General features: G+C 48.7%; 1 protein-coding gene across 2 annotated transcripts in view; it reads right to left on the reverse strand.

The window, feature by feature from the left end:
• FBLN2 (fibulin 2) overlaps nucleotides 1-14331 on the reverse strand; it is a 95459-nt gene that overhangs the window by 14205 nt on the left and 66923 nt on the right. The window contains exons 5-11 of one of the 2 annotated variants that reach the window (XM_077184746.1): nucleotides 13369-13555; nucleotides 12386-12592; nucleotides 10335-10451; nucleotides 8205-8306; nucleotides 6713-6853; nucleotides 1274-1408; nucleotides 38-175 (exon numbers count right to left, since the gene is read on the reverse strand). In XM_077184746.1, coding sequence (XP_077040861.1) covers nucleotides 38-175; nucleotides 1274-1408; nucleotides 6713-6853; nucleotides 8205-8306; nucleotides 10335-10451; nucleotides 12386-12592; nucleotides 13369-13555 — 1027 coding nt within the window. The remainder of the gene's footprint in view (nucleotides 1-37; nucleotides 176-1273; nucleotides 1409-6712; nucleotides 6854-8204; nucleotides 8307-10334; nucleotides 10452-12385; nucleotides 12593-13368; nucleotides 13556-14331) is intronic. The other variant, XM_054640199.2, reaches the window with a different exon arrangement.

The raw sequence follows: 14331 nt of genomic DNA on the forward strand, positions 1-14331 counted from the left end.
TGAAGCACAGGGCACAGACCCTGCTGCTCACACTCACCCACACAGTTGCCCTCGGGGTCCTGCAGGAAGCCATCCATGCAGCGCTGCTTTGACTCACAGTAGAAGGAGCCCTCTGTGTTCTGACAAACAAAGTTCACCTTGCAGCTGTGAGTTCCTCTCTGGCACTCATCGATATCTGTTAGCACACAAAACACCACACTGGGGTGAGCTCAGCTCTACCTTTCAGTGGCCTTCATGGCCAGCTAACCTCCAGAAAGGAAATTAGGAGGCATTATTTCAACAGACACGTGTTACCAATGGGAAATCTGAGGGTTAAGTGTGTGTGCTGTTGGACATCACTTCAGGATTTGTCAGGTCCTGCAGCAAATTTGATTCAGGTCCCTACTGCCTCATTCACAGCATCTCTTGCAACCCACAAATACCAAAATATCTGCAGTTTTTTACAGGCTACTGTAAAACAGTTTGTAAATATAATAATCCTCTATAATCTATTTTCAAGACTAGAAAGTAAATTAGATTAGTAATAAATGTTAGAAATGCTCTAGAATCAGCCAACAGAACAAGGCATTCACAAAACAGCCTCTTCAAGTAAACCAAGCTTTATTTATGACAGCTGTTTATAAAGGGAGATTTCTGGTAATTTCTATTTTATGGCTTTATGTTCTACATCAAAAGCTAAGCTCTTTCCTTAGGCATCTCTTACTGCAGCTGTCAGGAAACTGTAAAACGTGTAAGTGTAAATAACAGTGAGTTTTGCCCTGAAGGCAGGGCACGTGTGTCCCTTACACACTCCTGTGCTGCTGTGAGCACTGATGTTCCCTTCTTTGTTAGTCACCTACAGGGGCAGGGGGGATGAAGAATAACTTCTTGACCCATTCCAAATGGTTACATGTAAATGTAAATAAATGCTGACAAGGATTCTGAACACAGAAAGGATGGGGCTGTCAGCCCCATGTTCCATTCAGGCTGGCAATTTTTGCTGGAATCATCAGCAAACAGCATCAGCTGAGCCAGGTAGAGGAGCTAAGGGGGATTCCTCCTTTAGGGAGATGTCAAATCCTAATTCAGAAGGTTTTATCCATGTTCTAAGTAATTTACAGTTATCCCTGGAAACCATTTCAAATGAGTGAATGTGCAGGAAGAGCCTGTAAAGCCCAACACCTCCATGTTGAGCAGCCTTTTTTAGCTGCAGCGCTGGTATCACAGAACAGCAAGACCAGAATGCTCTGCAATCCTTTCCCTCTTGGTGTGAGAGCTGAGGACCTTCCCTTACCTACACACTCGCCGTCCTTCAGCTCGTGGCCGGGCTGGCAGCTCAGCTCCTGCAGGCAGCGGAAGGAGCCCATGGTGTTGACACAGTGCTCTCTCCTCTGGCAGGTGTGTCTCTCTGTCACACACTCGTTGATGTCTGTGAGAAAGAGGGAACAAATCAGTGCCAGAGGATACCAAGGCATCTCCCTCTTCCTGCTCTTCTGGAGGGAGCAGAAAGCTCAGATGAAGGACACTCAATACAGGCTTTGTTACAGGGCTCTGATGATGGAAGATGCTTTTAGTCCAGGCTCTTTAGTTAGCACAGAGTGACTGAAGAGACACAAATCACGGGGGATTTCCTCCTCCTCCCCTCTTCCCAAATGCCATGGGGATGGTGCAGGCACTGGGGACGGGGATGGACAGAACTGAGGAAAGGCAGGGTGGGCAGAGGATTGATGACCAGCTGGTGGTGAAGGGATGGGAACTCCTGGACAAGGGAATGAGAAAGGGATTAATGGCCCTTGCTTCTCTCCAGACTTCCACAGCCCAGGCCACTGAGCAGCCCTGCTGCCTTAGGCCAGGCTGCCAGGGGCTGCTGGGGGAGCACAGCCCAGGGATGGGAGCTGAGGCTGCCTGCTGAGCTGGGTGATGTTGACACCTATTCCCTAAGGAATACAGAACTGGGACTGGATATGCAGGAACTCATGGAGAGGAACTCTGATAGCTCAATCAAGTCTGTAAATTTGTATTTAGAGCTTTAAAGAGATTTGATTTCAGCAAGTGGAGTAGTGAAAAAGTTCTTTTTAAGAAATCACTTGAACACAAGATTGCAGAGCATGGGACAGGGAAGGAATATGAAACACCTTTAAAATTATATGTTTTGATAGGCTTGGATGAAATAATCTAAAATTCAGGTTTTGCTTATGTTAATAATGAAAGCTAGAACAGCATGATGAGCAAATACTTAGAAGCAACAAAAAGGGGCAGAGACTGGGAAGAGAAATTTTCTTGCCAACCTCCACAAAACCTCACACATTCCCAGTTCTATATAAAGCTAAGAATTGCTAGAGCTAACAAAAGCCAAATGTGACCAGCACCATTACCAGTCCTCTGGCTGCTCTGTGCATGAAGCTGTTTTCATACTACACAATAAAGCAAGTATTGTTTAAATCAGATTTTCATTTTGGCTGGTAGAACCTCATTCTCAGATAAGTACATCAATATATGACTTCCCCTGTGGAGCATGAAAACAGGAAAAGCCATTCGAGAAGATTTTTGTATTTAAAAATGTGTCAGCTGGTTTTCTAGCAAAGAAATGAGGAGAAGCACCAAAACCCTTCAGTTCCTGGTGGGTTTGGATAACTGGTGATGTGCAATGAGTTTTCCAAGACCAGCATTAGCTTGGTTGCATTCCACTTCTCACTTATTCCTATTTTCCTTTTTTTTTTTTTTTGTTTTTCTCACTGTGTGCCATTGCCACTCTCCACATGCTCTGGGCTTGCTTTCCAAAGCACCTGGTTAATCCACAGCAAGGTCCTGCCCATCACCTGGATCTCTTTCTACCTGTCCCACATGAAGTCTGAGCTCCTGCACTGAGGGGCAGGTCCTTGCCTGCCCCAAAGTTCTTGCAGGGTTATGTCCCCCAATGCCTGTGTAGTTTCCCACTTTCTATTAATTGGTATTATCACAATGGAGTAGAGTAAGAGTAATTTCAGAAGTGATCTTGTGGGGGTAGCAAAACCCCCCCCACATGCTGGGAGATGAATGTGAGGTGCTGTGGTAGATCCCTCTCACCTACTTAGACTTAGTTCTTTAAAAATTTTGATTTTTTAAAAAATTTATTTTAGAGGAAACCAGCAATGGATGGCCACTTAATAGCACCCAAAGCACTGCAAGACTTTCTGCTGGCTGTACCACAGATCTGAGATTATCTGCTCTTGCAAACCACAAAAAGGCTCTCACATAAACAAACTGACAGCATCACACTGCAGCTCATGAGCTTGAGTCAGTCCAGCACCATGTCAAAAGAGAAAGGATGTTTGTGACATACGAACCAAAGAGGGTAGGAGGCATTCCATGTGATCAGCAGGTGGATATTGAGTAACATGCATAAAAAAAAAGTTGTGATTTAACAGAGAGAAAAAAAATCTAATATGATTTCATGTTTTGTCTATGTTTTTGATTCAATTTTCAAAACTTTGAGTGCTTGAAAAAATATGCAGAACTAGCTGGAACATATCTGAGGAAATTAAAATGATGGAAACTGGCAGATTACAAAGCAGTGTTCTCATTTTCAATGGAAGTTTTGTGCACATGAGACACTGACAAGTCCTACAGCCTGACTGTGAGCTGGGCTGAGCTGCAAGGCTTAAACCCTGAGCCATGGCCAAGCAAAGTTCAGCTCTGCCTGTTCAGAGTCAGGGCAGGAGCCCCTGGCTGTGCCATCAGGCCAGCTGCCAGCCCACCACAGTCCCCTGGCCAGTTTAGCATGCAAACATGCCTGGTTTTGTTAATTTTTCTAAACAAATTCCTAAATTTGCCATAGAATCCAGAGTGCCCGTGACCTGTCTCCCTCCAGTCCTGGAGCCAACTCCACAAGTCAGTAAGATGCTTGACAGAGCACTAGGAATAACAGGAGTTATGTTTTCAGTCTCAAACACAGCTAATTCCAACACTGGACCAGCTGTGGCATTCATCTAACCCAATTAAGGCTCCAAGGGAGGGAAAGATGATGTTTTCTTTAAAAAACAGGGAAAAGGGGAAAAATATCTCAGTACTACACTGAAAACAAGTCACACGGTTAATTTTTGAGGAATCTACTCAGTCTCTGTGTGTGGCAGCAACATTCCTCACTTTATGTCAGCAAAACCCAGAATGAAATGCAATCATGTAATAACTCTTTTTTTTCCACAGAACTGTTGCTGAAAACAGCAACACACACACGATCCCTGAGCACATCTGTTGCACCTAAGAGCTGGCATTTCTGCCATCAACATTTTACCTACTGCTATTTATTTCAATATGCACTTTGACATCAAAACCTCATTTTGATGCACTTTCTATTAAAAAAGTGAAATTCAGACTTTTCTTGTGCTGCATCTGCAGTTTCTCATTATTTTTTCCTCTTCAAATCACCTCAGCTCTGTTGGCTTTATGGGACACATCTGTGCAATGCAGGCACTTTGTTATTTTGCAACCACCCACCCTGTGGGTCCAGGAATAAAGAGACCATGTCCTGCTCCCTGTCAGGAGGGAACTGAGGTGGGAGTAGCAAAGGCAGGAGCAGAGCTGTCAGTGTGCAGTGGGTGGTGGGAATGACTTTGCCTCAAAGTCACCAGAAAAGCAACACCCAGCCTGGCTCTTATCTCTGGAGAACACAGAGCTTCTAGCCCAAAGGCATTTCAGTGTCTGCTCCCAAGGACACACAGAGGGGCTGTGTGAGAGCTGTTTAAACAGCTGGGGACTCCTCTCTGTGCATGGCTGGCTTCTGGGGAATCCTGGCTGTCTGCTCCTGAATGCACCTGGAGTTATAATTCCCCACCTCTGACTAAAGGGAACTCCACAGATCAAAGATTATCAGCTGCTTTGTGGCTCTGCAAAGATTGTTCCTCCCATCCCTAAAACATGCACAGAGTAACATCCTTAAACCAACAAGAATTTGCAAACTAATTACCAAAGGTTTTCTCCTGGTGTTTGAGACAGTTCAAGGTGGAGAGCAAACTGCTAGGCTGGAAAAGGATACCCCAGGAGAACAAGGCAGTGAGCAAAACACAAACCACAGTGTATGCCTGTGGCTTTCCCCTTCAACTACAAAAGTAGGAAAAAATGTTAAACATGGCAAATGTTCTGGTGGCACCACACACAGAGCAGAGCTCGATGGGAGCAGGCAGCACACACAAAAAGGGAAGTTTTTTAGGTCATTTAAAAGGATACCTGTAAAAACCGCCCTGCATTAGAGGAACACAGAAGTTTAGTGTTCAGTAAGGGAGAAGAGCTTCGCAAATGAGAGTTGTGTCTTTGCTTTCATGAGTAGTGCCTGAAGTTTATTGGTATCAGCCATAATCAAACTGTTCCAATGTGATGGGGCAGAGGGAGAAGGTGAGACAAAGGAAGCACCTGGCACCTGCCACAGCAGCTCCTGCCAAGGCTGCAGACGCTGGCACTGGTTTAGTCTCAGAACACTCCTGGGAGAGGTGAAAAAGGACAGATCCATCCTTCCTGCACTGTCCAGGGAAAACATCAGGGGGTTCAGTGGCAGGAGTCAGGAGCAGAGCTCGAGGAGGGGCCATTCCCAGAGCTGCCAGGCTGCTGAGCAGGAGTGTGGGGCTTGCAGCAGGCTTTGGGCACACCCTGGGCACCTCCAGCACCAGCTTCAGCTCAGGCTGAGCTGTCTCATAAAGGCCTCTTTCCTTACAGTGCTGCTCTCTCAGCCATTTCACTGGAACCAAATAATTTCATTAGTTTCCCATTCTTACCAGTGCTTCTGATTTCAAAATAAATAATAATAACAACTAAAAAATAAAAATCCAGTGTCAACAACTTAAGGAACACCCAAAAGGTGGTAAATCAGTTCTCTGGATTCTGACACTGCAGAAGTTTTCCTGCTCATGCCCAAATGCCACACCAGATGGGATCACAGAGCTTTAAAGACAGGAACAAAACCAAAGCTGTGGTGGTCAGAAAAACAGTGTTGTACATGTAGGGAGGAGGACAGGGGTGGAAGAGAGCTCTGCATTCACACAGGACATTACAGCCATGGGCACTGATGCTTTCATGGATGACTGGAGGTCTCCAGGTGCTCCATTTTTCCAGGCAACGCTCCTGCTGCCTCCTAACCCAGCCTCTAGAAAAATACCCAAAAAAGAAACTATTTCACATAAACTGAGGTCCTGGCTGCTGGAAGCAAACTAAATCCTCATAAATACACTTGTAAAAATTGATTGGTTTCTTCCATGAATTCAAACAGCAGGGATGATCCAGCAGAACTGTGATGCATCTTTGACTTTTACACAAAGAAATTTATGCCAGAATCAACAAAAGACTCATGAATTTTAAAATGCCCTCCTTTTGGAATGGATCTTGTCTAGTGCCTGGACTCACACGGATTCTTGAGCTGTATTTCTGAAGTTCTGTTGTTTGGTGGTGCCTAGAACTTGGCAGTACTGAACTGTGCAGAGAGATCAGCTGCTCTGACCCCTGAGCTCAGTCTGCAGCCAGCAGAGCTGCTGTGCTCCCCACCCTGTGGGCTCGGGGCTCCTGCTCAAGGTTATCTGCACCCTGAGATGGCTGGGAAACACCAAACAGCACACAACTCATGAGGTGAAGGGCTGAGCAAATGGTGCATGTGTGATGTGTGTTTGTGCTGAGTGGCTCTGAGATGCCAGATGCAAGGATGGTGGGGAGGTGCTGCAGAGCATGGAGAGCTGTGATGCTGAGGGAGGGCGTGTGCCTCTCGTCTTACCAACACATTTCCTATGCCTGTTGAGAATAAAGCCCTCTGCACACATCCCACTGTGGCTGACACAGGAGAATGATCCCAGTGTGTTCTCACATAACTGTCCGCTGGAACAAGCCTGAGCACCTGTGAGGCACTCATCCAAATCTACAGCAGCACGGGGCAGCCAAAAGGGAAAAACAGAACTCCATTAGAACAGTCCTGAAATGAAACAACATTTCTTTCACGCCGGGGATGCCGAGATGAAGTGTGCTGGAGCTCCCACATCAGCACCAGGCTGCAATACATGCAGTGTTACACTGAAAATAGGGCTGGAATAAACCCTTGGAGATCATTCAGTCCTTGCTCACACTCCTGTACTTTTGCCATTCCAGAAAGAAATATCCTTAAAAACAGGCAGGCATTCACATAGAGACAGTGCACACTCCTTGAAAGAAACCTGTTACAGTGCACCACCCTCACCATCAGATCCTGACTTCAACAGAGATTATAAATGTCCCTTGCCAATGTTTAAACTCACTGCTTCCACTGACAAATACAAATTTTTTCATTTCCTGTAGGAAAACGATTGCCTTGAAATGCCCCTTTTGATGCTGACATTAATTAATCAAATTAGCTTCCACCACACTTGGGTAAGCAGCGCACTGTGAATGTTTCATCTGGTGATATTAAAATCCCATTTTCTTCACAGACTGTCTGGAATTTTATGAAAATGATTTGTTATTCAATAAGATCTAAGATTAAGAGTGATGTGGATCATTTGTGAGCAATTCTGAGCATTGGGAGCTCCTGCTTGTATTTCACTGTTATTGCTCCCGTACTTAGAGATTTATAATTAAGGTATGTCACAGGACATGGCTTCTGACCCCCAAGCCCTCCCTGGGCAAACACATCCCTTGTGACTACTCAAGGATGTCCATTTTAAATGTCTGTAATGTGAATGGTGAGGATGCAGCTTTGGAATTCACTGCTCATCTCTGGGCAGGCCAGAGCTCCAGCAGCAAATGAACACCTGGAGCTGGCCCAGCTCCCATGGCATGTCCTGCCTCAGCTGTGAAGCCTCCCTGAGTTCAGGTTTCCAAGGCAAGAGGAGCTAAAAGCAAACAGAGCAGATGCCAGGGCAGAGCTGTGCCCTGAGGGTGCCCAGGACAGCAAAGGTGTCCTGCTCGCTGCTCCTGCTCCCAGCCAGAGTGCTGAGCGTCCACAGCTGTGCACACAGAGCCTGGGGAGGAACCTCAGTGGGAAGAGAAACCAGAAGGGCTGTAAAAAAGCCTGCAATGTCAGAGGAGAAAAGCACCAGCCCAGGCTTGCCTCCACCTCGCCGGGTAACAGCCGCGCTGTGCTTCAGGAGGTATCTGTGAGGCAGAACTGGGATTCCTTCTGCCAAATGGTCTCTCTGGTGGCACTGCAATTCCCAACTCTGAAAATGAGGAACAGCCAGGGCTGTGAGGTACACAAACATTTAACCATGGCTCTGTGGGGAGCCCAAAGCACTCACCTTCACAGGAAACCCCATCAGCCATGAGAGTGTAGCCAGCCATGCAGGAGCACACAGCATCTCCATCCACGATGTTGCATAGGTGCTTGCAGGGGCCATTATCTGCACAACACAAAATTGCACAGTGCATCGGGACCCCCAGCACAGATCAGCTGCAATTCCACACTGCCAGGCCAGCCAGGCACAATCCCAGCTCAGGCAAGGGGAATCAGCCTGGAACCAACCTGTCCAGGCAGCCCTGAGCACTGCTTCCCACCCTGCTGCTGCACACAGACACAGCTGGCCCCTCCTGTCTGCACTGCTCACACCCCCCCTGCACTGCTCACACCCATCCCTGCACTGCTCACACCCCCCCCTGCACTGCTCACACCCATCCCTGCACTGCTCACATCCCTGCACTACTCACACCCCCCCTGCACTGCTCACACCCATCCCTGCACTGCTCACACCCATCCCTGCACTGCTCACACCCCTGCACTGCTCACACCCATCCCTGCACTGCTCACACCCATCCCTGCACTGCTCACACCCCCCCTGCACTGCTCACACCCCCCCTGCACTGCTCACACCCATCCCTGCACTGCTCACACCCATCCCTGCACTGCTCACACCCTCCCTGCACTGCTCACATCCCCTGCACTGCTCACACCCCCCCTGCACTGCTCACACCCATCCCTGCACTGCTCACACCCATCCCTGCACTGCTCACACCCATCCCTGCACTGCTCACACCCCCCCTGCACTGCTCACACCCATCCCTGCACTGCTCACACCCATCCCTGCACTGCTCACACCTATCCCTGCACTGCTCACACCCATCCCTGCACTGCTCACACCCCTGCACTGCTCACACCTATCCCTGCACTGCTCACACCCATCCCTGCACTGCTCACACCCATCCATGCACTGCTCACACCCATCCCTGCACTGCTCACACCCATCCCTGCACTGCTCACACCCCCCCTGCACTGCTCACACCCCCCCTGCACTGCTCACATCCCTGCACTGCTCACACCCATCCCTGCACTGCTCACACCCCCCCTGCACTGCTCACATCCCTGCACTGCTCACACCCATCCCTGCACTGCTCACACCCATCCCTGCACTGCTCACACCCATCCCTGCACTGCTCACACCCCCCCTGCACTGCTCACACCCCTGCACTGCTCACACCCATCCCTGCACTGCTCACACCCTCCCTGCACTGCTCACATCCCCTGCACTGCTCACACCCCCCCTGCACTGCTCACACCCATCCCTGCACTGCTCACACCCTTCCCTGCACTGCTCACACCCCTGCACTGCTCACACCCCCCCTGCACTGCTCACACCCATCCCTGCACTGCTCACACCCATCCCTGCACTGCTCACACCCCCCCTGCACTGCTCACACCCATCCCTGCACTGCTCACACCCATCCCTGCACTGCTCACACCTATCCCTGCACTGCTCACACCCATCCCTGCACTGCTCACACCCCTGCACTGCTCACACCTATCCCTGCACTGCTCACACCCATCCATGCACTGCTCACACCCATCCCTGCACTGCTCACACCCATCCCTGCACTGCTCACACCCCCCCTGCACTGCTCACACCCCCCCTGCACTGCTCACATCCCTGCACTGCTCACACCCATCCCTGCACTGCTCACACCCCCCCTGCACTGCTCACACCCATCCCTGCACTGCTCACACCCCCCCTGCACTGCTCACACCCATCCCTGCACTGCTCACACCCATCCCTGCACTGCTCACACCCATCCCTGCACTGCTCACACCCCCCCCTGCACTGCTCACACCCATCCCTGCACTGCTCACACCCATCCCTGCACTGCTCACACCCATCCCTGCACTGCTCACACCCCCCCCTGCACTGCTCACACCCATCCCTGCACTGCTCACATCCCTGCACTGCTGCACTGCCCACCCCAGCCTGAGGAGCAGTGGGGAACAACCCTGGAAGCAGAGAGCAGCCTCACATTTCCTCCCCAGGTTTCCCCTGACAATTTCGCAGCCTTGTGCCACAGCAAAAAATTAAAGCTGTGCACTGAAATCAGACTGGAGGAGGGATGAGAGAAGTTTTATTTTGTCTCTAAACATTCCTCTGCAACTGACACCTCCAACAAACCTTTGCACTTGCCCTGCTCTTCCTGCAAGGACACCACGAGGATGGGCTGGGAGGGAGAAGCTACTGGAGGGATGGTGGCTTCAGCTTCCAGCCTGGTCATCTTTCCTCTGTCAGGATCTGCAAGGCAAGGGAGGATCAGGGACAGCACCATCCCCACCAGACACCCCATAGCAAGGGGTGAATCCCTTTCATCCCACTCCATCATGGTTTGGAGAAGGAAACAAATATCATGGACACAGATCAGAGAGCCTGGCTGACAATAACTTCTGTAAAGTACTGCAATATCTGAATAAACTACAAAGTACTATTTTCATTTTTAAAACATTTGCTGTATTTTAAATACACTGCCTGTCTTTCATTTGGAATTTGATGGAAAAAAACCCAAGCTTTGACCTTATCCTGTCCATCCTATTTCAACACAGACAAACAACAAACATCTTTACAAGCACAGGGTACTTTGGAATGACTTTTGTACAGCCAAGTGGAAAACATGACAGCTGCTGTCTGCCACTAATATTTTCAACAGACAGTAATGTAAAAGGTATCAGGAAAAAAGAGCTCTGTTATATCAATAAGAGTATCAGTATCATCAAAATAGAAGCCTAAATCCATAGGGCTAAATTGTCCATTAAGAGGGATGTGTCCTGTCCCCACTGAGTTCAAGGGTCACCTGGAGCAAAGTGTGATCCCCAAAAACAGTGACAACCTTAAATGACTAAGGGTGACTGCAGTGCAGGTTTGGGGTGTGGGAAGAGTGATTTCCTTAAACAAATGAAGTCAGCACAGACACATAAAAGGCTGTGGACCAGAGACAAACAAAATTCACCTGCTTGGGGCACAGCCTGAATGATTGCCCCAGGAACATCCAAGAAGGGCACAGACACACAGGGACAAGGAGAACTGAAAGGCCACTGTGCCATGTATAGTTCAGCCAAGCAAAGCCACTGAGGCTGCCAATCCCCTCCCTCAGCCTGGCACAGCAAAGGCAGCACCAGCCCTTCCTGCCCTGGCCCCTGCCATGCACCTCTGGAGTCCCACGGCTGTGCCCTGCCCCTGTCACAATCCCATTCCCCAGGTGAGCTCTGCAAACCACTCTGCACCCCTGGGCACAGCCCTGCACATCTGCAGGAACATGACTTCCCAGATCACAAGATGCTTCACCCAGAACCTCAGCAGAGGCACTGCTGGGAGAAGAAAGCAAAGCAAAGCAAAACCATAAATACACTCCAGGTAAGCAATGAGGCCAAATTCTGCAGTGCTAAAATAAGAACTTTTCTTTGTCTCTTTTGGATTAGGTTCCTTTCCCAGAATTTTAATATAAGCAGAGCAGGCAGCTGCCACAGGAACAGTCAAATGCATTCCTGAGGTAACACCACATTGAGAAGGATGACATACAGAATGCTCATTGTTTGGCTTGGGCAGAGGATTAGAAGCCTAAGGAGCTCTGTCATTGGATGGAAACACTGCTTTTGCTTGTTAAATAACAGAAAGCACTTGTAACTAATATGAGGTTTCAACTTTCTGGGTTATCTGACTTGAAATTGTGCCATTGGAGAACTCCACACATCAAAACAATTACAACACAAGTGACTTTCTTTTCCAGACTTCCACCACACTAGACAAATTTGGAGTTTGTTATCACTGAAGGATGTTAATGATTTTAGATTAAAATCAAAGCTCAGGAAGCAATGCTGTCTGTCTGAACTGAGTTAAGTTTATCTAAACTTATCTAAAGAAAACCTAATTGTGACATATAAAATTAATCTGAAAACAGGTATTTCTTAAAAAATCTTTACAAATCCCCTTCTGAAAAGTGCAAACACTCTTGTTTTGAACATATGAAACACCACCCTTATCCCATACCACCAAACACAAAAATAAGGTGTAACCGAGTGTCCTAAATTACCATTTTTCTTTATATTTTACAATTTCTACAGAACAAATCCATGCATCAACACCCATTAAAAAAGAGAAACTGTAGAGAAACTAAAGAAAAGCTTGGCTGATGAGTGCAGGTATAAAGATACTGCCCTTCATGTCCCTTTTCTCACCTGGAGAGCAGCTGGTGCCATCCTCCTGCAGGGTGAACTCTGGGAAACACGAGCACTTGTAGGAGCCCACGGTGTTGATGCACAGGTGCTGGCACAGCTCCCCCCCGTAGAGCAGACACTCATCCAGGTCATCTCCTGGCAGGTTATTGGACAGCTCAGCCTCACTGCTGATGGACAACGCTTCGTGGTGATCCTCCCTCTCTGAAACTACAGCAGAACATGTCTGACAGCTGTTCTGGCCTTGGCACTGCACACAACAGGGTCGGTGGGCACAAAATGCCAAGGAAAGTCATATCTACCCAAAATAGTTACTGCAAGGATAAGAACAAAGGAACCCATCCTGGAGATAACACCGTTGTGCTGGAGGGCCACCTCTCCCTTCCCCAGGGCTGCAGGACAGATTTTACAGAGCCACTGAGAAACAGTCACAGGGGAGGTCACAAGCTGACCTTCCACATCACTGCCAACCCCATTCCCACTGACATTTGAACTAAGGCACTGTGCTGAGCCCCAGCTGAAACTGGCCCCACACTGAATTCCAAATTTCAGGAGGAGTTATCCAATTGGTTTGGAAACTTTCCAACATCACAATTTGTTGGCTTCTCCTATATTAGCATCAGCAGCAGCCTGGGAGCCACTGAGCAGTGACATGGCTGTCCTTCCTACTGCCTTTAAACACCAGCCAGAGCTGGAGCACCACCTGCTTCTATTCCTGACCAAGTATTTCTGTGACATTAAAATTAATCCTTAACTGAGTTTCTCAGTCAACTTTTCTTAAACACAACGCCAAAGCTCCTCGCTCAGTGAGGTCTCAGGTATATTTAGGGATGAGATTCTTTGCTTTCTCCAACCTGCCTTAGGAACAAGGCAATCTGTGCTAGATCTTGAGAGGAAAGCAGCTGTGCCCCTGATGCCCTGCTCCCTCCAGCAGCTTGCTGAAGGCCCGTGTGAGGCAGAGCCCTCGGTGACAAAAGGACACTCACCCTTCTCGGGGGTCACCGTCGGCACGGGCTCCGGATGCCGTCTGATCTCGGGGTGCATGAAGTGATCCCCCCCTTCACAGCAGGACAGCATCACGTGGCTGCAGGGGTAGCCCAGGTTGATGTTGGACTCACAGCTCTTCCCCTCACTCCTCAGGCGCAGGCCCAGGCTGCAGCAATCACAGCATTGCTGCAAGACAGGGGAACATCAGCCACCAGCACTGGGAATGTCAGCCACCAGCACTGGGAATGTCTGTCAGCCACCAGCATTGGGAATGCCAACCACCAGCACTGGGAATGTCTGTCAGCCACCAGCATTTAGAAGCACTGAGCAAACTGCCAGGGCAATGGTGGAGTCCCCACAGCTGGTTCAAAAAAGTGTGTGGATGTGACACTTGAGGGCATGGTTTAGTGGTGAACAGGGCAGTGGTGCTGGGTTTACAGTTGCACTTGATGGTCTTAGGGGCCTTTTTCCACCTTAACAATTCTATTCTGTGATTCAACACAGCTTCAGGGATGAGTCCACACACACCTGGAACTGATTTGCAGTTTCCTAAGCAGTGGAGCATCTGGAAAAACATTCGGAGTGTGGACAGTTGTAAATATCAAAGCTTTACTTGTGCTTGTTTTTGCCATTCTGCACCAACGGGTCAACTGCAGCCACAACAAACACAAAGTCTGGCTGTACCAGTGATTTCAGCAGCTCCATATGCCAGGAAGGAGTGGTGCTGCACATCTTGCTCCCTCCCAGGCCTTGCCTGTGTCTAGTATGAACAGAAATTATAAACAAAATAATAGAGATCTGCACCTCTTTGCATTAGAGTTCAAACCATGGTCAGTTTGAAGCCGTGTGACAGGAACTGGAAATAACGTGCACAGACATGAGGGTCAGCAGCATCCCAGCCCTGTCAGTGCCAGTAAAGACTCTCCTCTCTGCACTACAGCCCTGCTCTGACCTTTCATTAC

The sequence above is a fragment of the Agelaius phoeniceus genome, chromosome 11, assembly GCF_051311805.1.
Source record: "Agelaius phoeniceus isolate bAgePho1 chromosome 11, bAgePho1.hap1, whole genome shotgun sequence".
Classification (NCBI taxonomy): Eukaryota; Metazoa; Chordata; class Aves; order Passeriformes; family Icteridae; genus Agelaius; species Agelaius phoeniceus.